This window comes from Sander lucioperca, chromosome 14 (genome assembly GCF_008315115.2).
Source record: "Sander lucioperca isolate FBNREF2018 chromosome 14, SLUC_FBN_1.2, whole genome shotgun sequence".
In the NCBI taxonomy this organism is placed as follows: Eukaryota; Metazoa; Chordata; class Actinopteri; order Perciformes; family Percidae; genus Sander; species Sander lucioperca.
The window spans coordinates 33,012,858-33,027,174 of record NC_050186.1 but is presented as its reverse complement, the minus strand read 5'-3'; the positions used below and the strand labels follow the sequence as shown (position 1 = coordinate 33,027,174).

The 14,317-nt window shown below is 43.5% G+C and overlaps 1 protein-coding gene across 1 annotated transcript in view; it reads left to right on the top strand.

The window, feature by feature from the left end:
- dcc (DCC netrin 1 receptor) overlaps nt 1–14,317 on the top strand; it is a 217,608-nt gene that overhangs the window by 161,545 nt on the left and 41,746 nt on the right. The window contains exons 22-24 of the mRNA XM_031287325.2: nt 1,890–2,052; nt 2,704–2,936; nt 4,659–4,775. Of these exons, the coding sequence (XP_031143185.2) occupies nt 1,890–2,052; nt 2,704–2,936; nt 4,659–4,775 (513 nt within the window). The remainder of the gene's footprint in view (nt 1–1,889; nt 2,053–2,703; nt 2,937–4,658; nt 4,776–14,317) is intronic.

The following is a 14,317-nucleotide window of genomic DNA, read 5'->3' as shown; positions in this document are numbered from 1 at the left end:
GGGTTGCCTATAGTCTCACTTTGCCAGACCTTCCTCCACAGCGCTGCGGAGAAAACACAAATAGAACATGAACATGATAATATGATTAAAATATGACAATTGTCTGACAGGCAGCTGTGTGTGATGTTCACATGAAAGCCCTGATGATGTGTATTTCCTTACACTGGCTTCTCTACGGAGAAAGTGGGTTTGTTCGTTTTTGTTTTTTTCCATCAGCAGTCGACCCCATCTTTGATGTTTACCTTCAGTGATACAGGGCTTCATGTCCCAATCTACAAAAAAAAGATTGATTTACTCATGTTGTTGTGGCTTTAAACTGCCTGAGCAGCTGAGAGCTTCTGATTTATTCCACACGGTGTCTCTGAGCCGCTGGGGATTCAGTGCCGTGCTCAAGGGCATCTCAGCAGAGGCTGTTAGCTCTCCTGTTATCGTCAGTGACATACATGTTGCTTGCAGCTCAGCTTTGGCTTCCTCTCTGTCAGCTGATGCTCCCGCTCCACTAATAGCATTCATCTTCATCAGTCATCTACAACTATGACATGTTCTATTTGACAGTCCATAAAACTCTGATTATGACATAATTCTTATTTTAATGATAAACCTACATTGGTAGTGATTGTATTTGCCATGGTGCCATGTGCCATATTTAATTGTCACTTAAAAAGGTTGAATACCCGGTTTAACTCACGAGACATGCAAAGTAAACTAAGTTACCGTATGCAACACTTGAAATGCAACGATGCATCTGTAACCTATTCTCTTATTGTAAATATATTATTATCTGTCTGACCAAAACATTCAGCGCGACTATATGACCTCCCCATAAAGCTAACTCCTAGACCTTTACGACAGCAGGTGTGGTAAAAACACTACCGCTTTTGTCCAAAGCGGCCGCTGAAATCAACACAAAGTGAAAGTTACATATAGTCGCATTAAGTACAGGATCTGAATACTTCTTCCACCATTGTCACGGACTGATATCTCAACAACTACTAGTTAGATTGCAGTCCCATTTCCCCATCCCATTCCTGCTCCCCTGAGGTACAACCCTTTTGATTTGAATTACCTCCTTGACCTTTTACTCGAGCATCATCTCAAAGCCTGGAACAAACGTCAGCGTAAGGATTTCTGTTTGAAATGGCATTAAAAAAAAAAGGTGATGAAAAAAAGTTTAAAAAGAAAAGAAAAGAAAGTGAATATTGTGGTGCCTGTGCTGCGGCTGTAGGCTGTGATGGATTGTGGTTTTCATTGAGAGAGACGACCGAATGGAGAGAGAAAGAGAGAGAAGGTGAAAGAGGTAGAGCGCCTCTCTCACACATATTTTTCCTAATCTGTCTTTCCTCTGTCTCCTACCTCTCTCCTCCCTTTCTCTTTCTTCCACCCGCCTCTGGCTTTCTCTTACCCCTCCCTCTGTCATCCTCTCACACCGCGACTTCTTTCTCTTCTTCTCTCTCTCTCTCTCTCTCTCCGGCTCCAAGGTCGGGTTAATGAATGACAGAGCGTGTCATCAATTCCCTTTCTCCCTTTACACCTGTCATACACTCAGTCACACACACACACACACACACACACACACACACACGCACAAACCTTGTGTATTGATTGGTACAGCAGTGTTTTCAGTTCAATAAAGCCACTTGGGGTTTAATTCTGGAGGCTTTTATATTGTAGCTGTGTGTCTTTATGTAAATAAAGAAATATTACCTATATAAATATAAACTAAGAGAAATTTTGCCTTTGATAATATTGCATATGTGTAAATCTTAAGACTTAAATACATGTATCTTTTATTTTTATTTTTAACAAACACTTGATCTGCAGCTCCACGTTGTGTACCGTGTTTAATATCTTCTTCCTTCCACCTTTTTGTTTTTGTAAATGTGATCCAGAGTCTCCCATTGGTCAGATGCGTCCGCCCCACGGCAGCGCCACGCCTCAGAAGAATAGCAACCTGCTGGTCATCATCGTGGTTTCCGTGGGAGCCGTTACAGTGGTGGTGGTCGTCATCGTGGCGCTGATCTGTACGCGGCGCTCCTCGGCCCAGCAGAGGAAGTAAGATGTTTCATTAATCTGTGGGATGGCGGTACATTGCCGTCAGGGTAACGAGGCAGATGGGTAATGAGCTGTTGGGATTGTTTTGTGTTTTCGTAGAAGTGAGTCTCAACTGTGTTCTCACCAACTGACACAGGGTCTGAACATTTGTTTTTCCCAATCCCAAACCTGTGGTGGAGCGGACTTCTTATCACACACAGTTTCATTTCTTTCTTCTTAGTCCTTGTGTTGTCCTCCCGGCTAAAAACGTGTTGCAGACATCAAATTCAAAATGAGTGAATATTTGCAAAAAGTTTCTCAATTTGAACATGAAATATCTTGTCTTTGTAGTGCATTCAATTGAATATACAGTAGGTTGAAAAGGATTTGCAAATTATAGTATTCGGTTTTTATTTACGTTCTACACAACGTCCCAACTTCATTGGAATGGTTTGCAAAAAATAAGATGTACAAGATTATTTCTTTCCCGTTTTCTTCCTATTACATTTTCCCCAAGGCATTCTATTATCAAATGGCATGAACAATAGTGCATATATCTGCCCTAAAATGGAAAACAAATGTCCCCGGGACCACTCCTAGGTTTGGGCTGAGCCCCGAATGCTTCTGTCTGGCTCGCCCCTCTGTTCCTCACCTAACTGGTCCTCTGTGCAGGAAGCGAGCGAGCCACAGCGCCAGTAAGAGGAAGGGCAGCCAGAAGGACCTGCGCCCTCCGGACCTGTGGATCCATCACGAGGAGATGGAGATGAAGAACATGGAGAAAGCGCCCAGCGTCGCCCCGTCCGCACGCGATTCGCCCACCCAGTCCTGCCAGGACCTCCCCCAGGTCGCACACAGCCAATCGGAGAGCCAGATGGGCAGCAAGAGCAGCAAGAGCAGCCACTCAGGTACAGGATGGCTGCTGAGTCATTTCTTTTTTTTATCCACTTATTTATAATTCCACTTGTAATACTCTTTTTTTCATTTGTATCAAGTGCAGGGTTTTCCCTGCCATGGACCTTTTTCACAGCAGACATTTTGATTTGTCATAGTAGGCAAAGCACAGCTGAAATTGCTCAATTCCATCAAGTGTCCCATTACAGCCCAGTCTCATGGCAGTTTGTGAAATGGTTACATTATTGAATCGATTGATTCGTGAACAGGACACAATTATGTCATTTTTTTCGTGTGGTGATTACGAATTTTCATTTAATGTATTTAAATGGGAAGCATATTTCATGATCACAGCACAACAATGGTAGGGAGTGGTATGAAAAGCAGAAAATCCACGTAGGGAGGTTGGTCAGGGTGGTGGATGGGTCAAACAACACAGGACTTTAACCCCGGAGACCGGGGATCGCGTCCGGCGTGTTGCAGTTCCTTTCCGCGTTATTCTCTTCCTAACCACAACCGTTTCGTTTCGTCGTGTCCTGTGTGTGACAGTTCCGTTTAATTTCCCCGTTGTTGCGTCCCCCAGAGCAGCCCAGTGTCATGGCAGTTCGTGAAATGGTAACGTTCGAAAATCGTGAACTGTACACGAAATAAACGAGAAAATCGTGACCTGTACACGAATCAATAAATCAAAATAACGTGACTATTTCACGAACTGGCGTGAGACCGGGTTACCCAGTAAGCTATTTCAGTGAGTCAGCATGCACAATACCAGGGCCTCTCCTAAGTGGAATGCAGCCATCATTAATGGTTGTGAATACACCTGTGCTTTTCCTACTATGACATGTCAACATGTCTGCTGTGAAAAAGGTCTATTATAAGGTTTAGGTGCAGCACCCGAGTCATTTTGGGCAGCACCTTAGCCGAATGAATGTGACTAAAAGACTTTTCTCACATCTAATGATTGTATTTGGACTTCTTTAGCAAGTTTTCTTTAGAAGTTGAAGCTTTTTGAGTGTTATTTATTTATTACCTGCTCGAGCTTTTCCAATGTTTTAGTCACAGATATGGGAATAATGATGTGAAATTTTTATTTTCTTTTATTAAAAAAATCACTTTTTTCCCCTTAACCCCCCTGCCCAATATGTGCACCTAAGTCTTCCAAAAATCTTGGGAAACCACTGAAGTGTATCTTCCTTTATTTATTTTTTCTATGATTTTGATTTGGGTGTTTTTCTTTAGATGCAGATTTCATGTTTGGGTTCATTTTGGCCACAGCAAAGTCTACACAACATTGTAAACATTAAAATTTGAAAATCCATTTATAACCTGGATGCTAAATATCTAAATATACAAATAATGTGCTAAATATCTTCTTTTGTTCATTGCTATAGTGCTAAATTATTAATAGCCATTAGGGGGCTTGATTACATTCACTCTATAATAAAGCCTTCCAAGGAGTAAAGACTTATTAAGATTACAAATCGTTTTCAAGAGTGTCCTAACTGAGACAGGCAGCAGCACAAATAATATTTCAGCCATAAAAACATGTAACAATTTAAAGATTGGCCTCGAAGGAGAAGCAGAGTTGTTTCCTAATGATACATGATTCATCGTGGGTGTAAGTAACTATATAGAAATGATTTCTCCCAGTGGAAAAATTATTTTTTGACGTCTTAAAGAAGGGAGGGAACATGTTTGAATCCCCATTTTCATATTTGATTGTTTTGCTGTTCCAGGGGCGGACGGTGACGAGGCGTCCAGCTGTATCTCCACTCTGGAGCGCTCCCTGGCTGCCAGGAGGGGGACACGGGGAAAAATGATGATTCCTATGGACTCACAGCCAAGCAACACACGTAAGTCACACAACTCTCTGTGTCTGTGTGTGTGTGTGTGTGTGTGTGTCTCAAAGGAACGCCTCCCACCGACTTTTTCTTTGCACAAAGGTTTTCAGCATCCAATAAGAGAAATGGTGTTTTTGCATTGGCACTTTTGGCCACGCTGAGTCAAACCGCGCTTATTTGCGTTTACATAACCCGGGTCAAGTTCAGCCCTGACAAAACGTAGCAACACGTTTTTATAAAGCTGAAACGGGGGTGTGTTGAACACCCTGCGATGTGCGCAAGCGCTCTGCCTTTGGAGCTCTACCTGTGTGCACAAGCGCTCTGCCTTTTTATTGCCACGGGTTTACAGACACGTCTCTGGTGATTGGGTATCAGCTGTGACACGGCCAATAAATGAGAGACACACCCACCAAACGAGAGAAAACAGAACACAAAGCCCGTTTCACACTGTTCCGGTGAAACCAGGAAACCGTAGCAAAACGGTGCACACCGTTTAGAGATTAAACATGTCCCAGTTCAAACACGCAGAGCAGTGCCGAGTCTCGCTCAGTCGTGCACGAGATGGACCATCTCTGGAGTCCAGCCAAAGAGCCCCCGACCCGCCTCCGAGCTGTTGCAGTGAAATCTCGCCGACCGTGGCCAACGCGTGGCTGTGACAACCCGCCTTCTCCCACTCAAACAAGCGTGCGTTGCGAGTGTCAACTCCTGTCTGTGCATGGGACCAGAGAGAAATTGTCTGTGTTCAGGTCTCCGTACTTTTGTAGCTTCTTACTGAATCTTTGTGGTTTGAAGTTTACTTTCTCTCATGCGTCCCTGTTTGTAGGGACCTTCAATCACCACGGCGCTGCCGAGGAACGTCTGGCTAGTCCACACAGCATTCCGGGATGAGAGAAAAACGTGCTCTGGTTTATTGGCACTTCTTTAAACCAATCACAATCGTCTTGGGCGGTGTTAAGCTCCGCACTGAGCCGCTGTGCAACAGAAAACTCCGATTGGACAGATAGTCTAGCTAGCTGTCTGGATTTACCCTGCAGAGATATAAGGAGCAGTTAACCATAGTCCTCACAAATCCACTGGAGTTTAGAACACCAACATAAATGCTTACATGCTGCCTGTGGCTCGATTGTTTGATATTGTTTGATATTGAGTTTGATGCCTAACAAAGGGTTTTGATCAAGTTTGATCGAGACATTGCACTTTCAACACATTTAGTGCTGACGGTGGGCGTGACTCTGAAATAGCTTAACAAAAGTGCCTTTAATATTATGAATTAATCACATGCGTAATGTGTTTCACACAAAATGTGTTTCATACAAAATCTGTTTCACACGTAGGGCCCTATCTTGCACCTGGCGCAGCGCAAAGCCAGACGCGAGTGTCTTTGCTAGTTTAAGACCGATGTAGTTGTCAATTTCCCGTCCAGCACCCACGTCGTTTAAACAGCAAATGCACCTGCGCCCACTTATGCACCCATGGCCGTGCTTGTCTTAAAGGGAGGTGTGTTCAGGTGCATTCTGTGCGTAATGCTATCTTGAGGCAGCGGTAAATGATCGCGCCATTGACCAACAAAAACCTGTTCAAGTCAATAACGCAGCATTTGATTGTTATTTTAACAGCAAATTAGTAATATGCGCCTAGGCTTGTGCACAGCGCGCACACACTATGCTTGTTACACACACACTATGCTTGTTACACACACACAGGGACGTGCAGCAGCATACAAAAGATAACAAATAAAAATGATTACAGTGCAAATCCGCCATCATAATTTGAGATGACACCCTGATTGGTTTATTGCATGTTACGCCCCAAAACGCACCTATGAATTAATGAAGACACTAAGTACAACCCTTTTGATCCATGTTCCCGGCACACGGACACTCTTTTCCACCAAACCGTCAAACTAGCAAAAGTGGATTTGGACACGCCCTAAACGCACCTGCACCAGGCGCTTCACGCCGTGCAGTTAGATCGTTGAAATAGGGCCTGTAATGTGTTTCATACATAATGTGTTCCATATGAAATGTACGAAATGTGCTTCATACGTGGTAAATTCCCATGTGGTCCTTTGTAAGGATTGTTTTGTGCCCTGAGAGGTCCACTAGGGCTGGATCTGAATATTCGTTCAATGGATAGACATTCGATTTTCAAATATTTTTTGTTTTTTTTAAACTTGCATGCAGGCTGAAATTTCCTGCGGTGTTATGTCGGTATGAAGCCGCTAGCTGCTGGCAAATTTATGCAGCACTATGTCGTCCATCTCAGCCAATAACAGAGAAATGTAGCGTTACAAGCGAGGTTATACTGGAGCAGCCTGCTGTCGTCTTCAGGGGATTTGATAAAGGTTATTCAGTCAGACAACTCACGTGTGAAATGTTTATCATGACAGCAGAACATTGTGTTTGGCGGCAGTTTGGGTTTACATGAGATATTGGGGAGTAATGATAAAGTAGCTTCCCCCCTGGCCGGAGCCTGCAGGTGGATGCTGGGGGGGTGGTGATGGGGTTGAAAGCAGGCAGGTGGAGGGCAGCAGCAGTAGCATTGGCATGGCGGAGATGTGGAAATGGTGCAGCTTAAGTAGACCGCCAAATTGAGGGCTGTGTTTGGTAAATGATACGGAGAGTGAGTCATGTCACGTGTGTGTACAGCAGTGACGCTTGAGTCGACTGCCAGCTAGCTCGCAGGCGTCGCACCATTAATGGCATTACATCGAGGCGCCAGCTGGCTGAGCATTCATTCACACACTGTAGTCACTCGTCAGACAGTCGGGTAAAAATGCAGGTCTTTCCGTTTGTTTTGAATGCCTGCAAGTCCAAATCAACTTTTGGAGAATACTGTATATTCACTATTGAAATGCAGCATCGAAGCTCAAAAAATGGTATTCGGTACAGCCCTAAGGTCCACAGATCCTCATTAAATACTTGCACAGATTCCTCAATCCGGGCCCAGACCCAACATCAACTAAATTAGGCTTCATATTGTGGCTCAGGGTCTTCCTGTTGGTGCATTGAAGGTCACATGACATGTCTGCGGCAGTGGGGTGTTTTAGGATGACGATGATAGTGAGACAGTTCATCTCTCTCTTCCTCTCTGTTTGTCTCTGGGTGTTTGAGATGTAAAAAGTCAAGTTGTGAGGTTGAGGGAAGAGAGAGCACACGCACGCACACACACACACACACACACACACACACACTGAAAATGACGCACTTATACACACTTTTTAACACAGATAATTAGCCAGTATGTTCCTTCAGACCGACTCAGAAGACAGACGAGAGGGATAAGATCTGAGGTACTGTAGAGTGAAGGAGAAGGAAGAACATGGGAAATACAACAAAAAGAGAGAGATGGAGAGAAAGAGAGAGAGAAAAAGAAGAGATATGAGAAAGAGAGAGTCAGCAGAAGTTTTGCTCTGAACCCACGGTAAAGTTTGGTATGCCGTTTTTTTGGAAAAGGCAAAACAAAAACCTCAATAATTTGAAAATCCATCCCTTCTCCTGCAGCTCTCCCCTCTCTGTCTGCTGTGGGGTAAGGTCTGACTACACCACAGATGCATTCTGGGATAGGTGGGGGAAAAAAACACTCTGGGTTGTTTTCATTTCTTTGAACCAATCGCAATCGTCTTGGGTGGGGCTAAGCTCTGGACGCAGCGACCGTAGCTCTGCTAAAGTCTCGGGAAGGAACTTGTTTTGGTGGGACATTTGCATCCCGATAAAAGAAAACGCCACGTACAATTTTAAATGAAGTTGACTGCTCACACAACACAGTTACGTGAGCTAAAGGCTAAACTATTAGCAACATTTTCTCTCCATCCGCTGCGCAGATATTCAATTCAGTTCAATTCAATTTGATTTATAGTATCAAATCATAACAGGAGTTATCTCAAGACACTTTGCAGATAGAGTAGGTCTAGACCACACTCTATAATTTACAAAGACCCAACAATTTCCAACGAGCAAGCATTTGGTGCAACAGTGGCGAGGAAGCCTTTTAGGCAGACACCTCAGACAGACCCAGGCTCTTGGTGGGCGGGTATCTGTCGCTGCCGGTTTGGACACAGATACTGATACAGATATGCATACAGAAATATGATTCATAATTATAGCAGTTGGAATGATGAACAGTGTCAAGATAGTGGAACTATGACTAGAAATAATAGTTGTAGCAGTTCAGGGCGTAGCGGGACAATGTGGGGAGTAGCAGGGCGAAGAAGGGCAAAGCAGGGCGTAGTAGGGTGAAGTAGGGCACAGCAGGGCGAAGAAGGGCACAGCAGGGCGTAGTAGGGTGAAGTAGGGCACAGCAGGGCATAGTAGGGCGAAGCAGGGCACAGCAGGGCGTCGAAAGTATCCTGTCACGGGCTACATTTTCTAAAGCCTGAAAACAGAGCAAGGAGGAGGTGCAGAAGTCTAGCTTTCTCATAGACAAATTGAGTTGCAATCAGGACTGCACAATATATCGTTTTTATATCATCATCGCAATATCAACTGGCGCAATATACACATTGCGAAAGGCTGCGACATATCGCGAAAGACACTTTGTTGATTTTTTGTGTCGGTTGAAAGAAAATATCAGTAGAAAACTGCACTTTAACTGTTATTCTTTCATGTCATGTCTTTTATATTCATTTCAATGTTCAATTAAAAATGTTGGAATTTATTTCCTTTTGATTTGTTTTAAATTCAACTAGTAATTTGTTGTATTTTAGCAGAATACTGAAAGTAGATGAAATGCAGAACTGAGTACACTTTAATATCTGTTTGTTTATCGCAAGTAATATCGTTATCGCGATATTCAACTTTATCGCGTATTGCATATTTTCCTCATATTGTGCTGCCCTAGTTATATGTAATATGTAATATGCAGAAATTCTTATTAGTTATTATGGAATTCTTGCCCAATGATGCCAGAAGAAAACTGCCTACCCCAACTTGAAGTGTCAGATTAAAGTGTGTGAATGGGTTCATTAATGTGTGTCTGTGTGTGTGTGTGTGTGTGTGTGTGTGTGTGTGTGTGTGTAAGTCCAGATCAATGCTAATGTGCAGCGTCTGGTCTCCTGCAGTGGCTGAATGATCTTCAGTCACGTGAGCTTTTTAAATCAGACACAAATAAACACAACATGTTATTATCTGTTTACTTCCAGTCAAATGACACTAGTTTGTATTTGCACTTTGAAATCACACCCATTGTTTGGATTCTATTGGTCTGTTAATCAATGGCATTTTAATTTAGAAGCATTCCAGTTCTGGAAGATGGAATAAATGTATCTGCAGCTGTTGTCAGTTTATGATTATTATTACAGTTATTGGGTCATGGCCAACAGGTTTTAGGGTGAACCAGTGTTACTCAAGATAACTTCATTCAGGATTATTTTTAGATACAGGAATTTGTTTATCAGCATGTTAGCAGGGTTGCCCAGTGGCCGGGGGCAAGTAAAACGCCATATCGGGCAAGTAAATATAACATCCCACCTGCCTGTTCAGGCAAAAAAAGAGTTTCAATCATTTTCTCCGATCATCATTGTATCATAAATTATGTTATACAGGATTGGATCCTGCTTACAGTTCCACAATGATGTCCAGGTCTTTTAAAAAAACGCCCTACGCTATCAATGTTTTTTGAAGTGTGGTTAAATGTGCTAATTTTTGGCCAAGACGGAGGAGATGTTGGCCGACGCGAACCGACTTGGTGTGTCATGGCCTTTAGAAACCTATAAATACAAATGTTCCAGCTCAAACTCTTTGACATAGTGGAAATGAGGGTGTCTAAAAATGAAAAACTAATAACTAATAAAAAAAACTATTTGTATAGGGCCCAGTAAATATTGACTTCGACGACCGGGCAAGTGAAAAAAAAACTAAACGTTGAGTCCTGATAACCTGAATTACTGAATTACTCCGCTGTTCACGGTGGACATAGCGGTCTGTGTGTGTGTGTGTGTGTGTGTGTGTGTGTGTGTGTGTGTGTGTGTGTGTGCATGTGTGTGTGCATGTGTGTGTGTGTGTGTTCTTTTTTAACTACATTCGTGGAGTCCAAAAACTGGGAGTCCAGTATACTTGTGGGGTCCTGACAGCTTTGTGGGGCCAAAATGCTGGAACACACAACTTTAAAGGGCTGTTTGAGGGTTAAGACTTGGTTTTAGGATTAGGGTTAGAATTAGGTTATGGTTAGGGTGAGGGTAAGGGTTAAGGTTAGGCATTTAGTTGTGATGGTTAAGGTTAGGGTAAGGGGCTAGGGAATGCATTATGTCAAAGATCAGGTCACAAAGATAGTGTGTGTGTTTGTGTGTGTGTGTGTGTGTGTGTGTGTGCGTGCGTGCGTGCGTGCGTGCGTGCGTGCGTGCGTGCGTGTGCATGCGAGTGTAAGTGCGCAGTCACATCACTCTGAGCTGAAAGTTTCTGTCTGTCTTTAAGGATTTGTGTCCTCCTATCTCTCCCCTTCTAATTCTTCTCCTCTATTGTGTTGTTGTTTACTGCATCTGTAACAAACTGATGCTGCTGCACTGAACAGCACCAATTAGGTTACAACTCTGGGTGCTCTCTCCCAGAGAGTGTGAGTCAGCGGGTGACTGAAATTGTTTCTAGCATGTGACAAGCCCTCCTGTGTTTTTACATAAATGTGTGTGTGATATTGTATGTGGGTCACAGTAAAACAGGAAATGCCTTCAGGCTTCCTCTGCAGACACACAGACCGGTCCTCTCCTCGGATCTATTTTTCTCTCTTTCTATCCGTTTCGCTCTGTGTCATGTTTCACACGTCATAACCTTTTTTATATTTGATCTTTTTGTCAAAGTTCAGTCAGGGAAACCTTTTCATTCGGTCTCCTGGCCCTTTGTTTATTCTTCCACCTGAGCTGGGGCTCTGTTGTTCTGTTGCTTTGTTGCTTTCAGAATTGTATTGTATTTTTTCTGTATGCCTCCCCTCCAGCGATAACTGTGGCCAAAGGCATTGGGTCCTATTTTAACGATCTAAGCGTACGGCGTGAAGCGCCTGGCGCAGGTGCGTTTAGGGCGTGTCCAAATCCACTTTTGCTAGTTTGACGGCGGAAAAAAGGGTCCGTGCGCCGGGCGCATGGTTCAAAAGGGTTGTACTTAGTGTCTTCATTAATTCATAGGTGTGTTTTGGGCGTAACATGCAATAAACCAATCAGAGATCATCTCCCATTCCCTTTAAAAGCCAGGCGTGTTTGGACCTTGGAGCATTGCTATTATGACGGCAGATAATTGGTGGAGAAGAAACTGATCTGCTCGTGTGTGAAGTGAAAGCGCGCAAGCAGATCATATCATAATAGTATTTCACATTGTAATATTTTTTATTTTTAATCTTCTGCATGTGTATGTGCTGCTGCGCGTCCCTGTGTGTGTAACAAGCATAGTGTGCGCGCGCTGTGCACGAGCCTAGGCTGTTAAAATAACAATGAAATACTGCGCTATTGACTTTAGACCAGGTTTTTGATGGTCAATGGCGCCATCACTTGGGCACACACAACATGGGTGCTGGACGGACATTGACAAATGTCCGTCCGCTTTAGGCCACACACAATGTAATTGTAGGCCCAGTTTATTATACAACTCATTTTTATACACTATATGTAGTATTTGTCTTTTAGGTTAGGGGGCCTCGGCGTGTGGCTGTGGTGTGTGGCATAGGGCTATGCTACATACTTGTTCCTATACAAAGAAACATACAAGACAGATGTTATGACTAAAGACATTCAGACTTTCATGCTATTATGCATTTACTAACATTCATTTACGCACAACAACAGGATTGCGTAAAATGGGTGGATTTTGTTGGTGTAATAGTGCAAGAACTGAACCAAAGTGCAGCCTCTTGCAGAGAGTGTGGGAACAGTTTATCCTGTTCATTTTTTTCAAATGTCTGCAGGGTCTGCACTCTCTAGCTCTGCTTCTGTCTCTCCCTCTCTCTGTTTCTCCAGAAGCAGCTCAAGGCTTCTTCACCTCTTCCCTCTGCTGCCTCATCTCGACAGACCTACTGATCTCTTTATCTACCTTCTGTTTTTATCTCTTTGTGTCTGCTGTCTGCGTTTTCTCTCCCTCCTGTCTCTGTTCCTACCACGTTGTTTCACTTTTTCATCTCAGTGTACCTGTGTGTTTTCAAGAAGTGTGATCACAATTTGATCCACTCATCATCTCCATTCTTGGCCTTTGTGTTTTTTACCATCTATCTTTTTTGAGTTTGTTTTTGTCATCTAACTTTAATCTCTCTCTCTCCCTCTCTCTCTCTCTCTCTCTCTCACTCACACACACACACACACACACACACACACACACACACACACATTAACCTGTAGCTCACTGCACCAAAGTCATCAATATTCTCAGTCAATAACGGTATTGATTAGACTTGCTCATCTCTGGTTGTCTCGCTGCTGTAATCAAACCCTGCTTCTCTTTAAATGATCACAGCAAAATACAATAAACAAGACACACATGCACGCACACACACACACACACACACACGCCTCTTAAACCTGCTGATCACAGCCTTGCTGCCATTTGTCGATACTTTCCAATCATTACTGGTATTGATCAGGGTTTAGTAGAATCAGATTGCAAGGTTCGAAATGAGAGAGAGCAGGAGGCGGAAGAAAACTCTCCCTCCCCCTCTGTCTTCTCCTATCAGTCACTTAGAATTCAATTGAAAAAGCTTTATTGACATGTGTGTCAATAAAGAGTATTACAGACATTCAGTCAGCGTTAGCAGCGTAACAGAAACTGAGAAAAAGGATGGTTGAAGTCAGTTGAACTCATGACTCATGGCATTTCATAACGTAGCCTGGACAGCTGGCTACTGAACAATGATGCTCACCGCCTTTAAGGGGTCTGGTCATCAACATTTATTTAGAACTGGACCTTTAGTGACGAGGTGACATGCCTCAGGGACTCCCTCCCTCTGGGAGACTATATGTTTGTGACCCCACCTGTACAGGAAAAGTATTTGTACAAAAGGACATTCAAACCCAGACCCAGAGCGTCAAAAAGTTACGCCAAGAGTCCCGAACAAATCGATCTAAATATGACACTAAAGGAGACTTTTTGCATCAATAACAAATGCCACAGGCACCTGACCAAGCATCGCTTTTTGACGCGATGGGAGTGAGACTTTGTTGGTCTATGCTTTGGCTTGTTTACTCACTGATTTACTGACTGTTTGTCTTAATATTAATAAAAATGATAATAATAACTTATTTATATAGCGCCTTTCACGAAACCCAAGGACACTTTACAGAATTACTGTGGCTAAGCTAAAGGAGCTTTGGTAAACAGGTGGTGTTCCAGAGGGATGGGGTTGCAACACTAAAGGCTCTGTCTCCAAAGGTACAGAATCTGGTGTGGGGAATGGAGAGCAGGCCAGCGTCTGAGGACAGCAGGTTGTGGGGTGGGGTGTATGGATGGAGGAGGTCGGAGAGGCACTGTGGGGCCAGGGCATGGAGGGATTTGTAGTTGAGAAGGAGGATTTTATATTTGATGCAGGACTTAATTGGGAGCCAGTGAAGGTGGATGAGGGTTGGGGAGATGTGCTGCCAGGTCTTG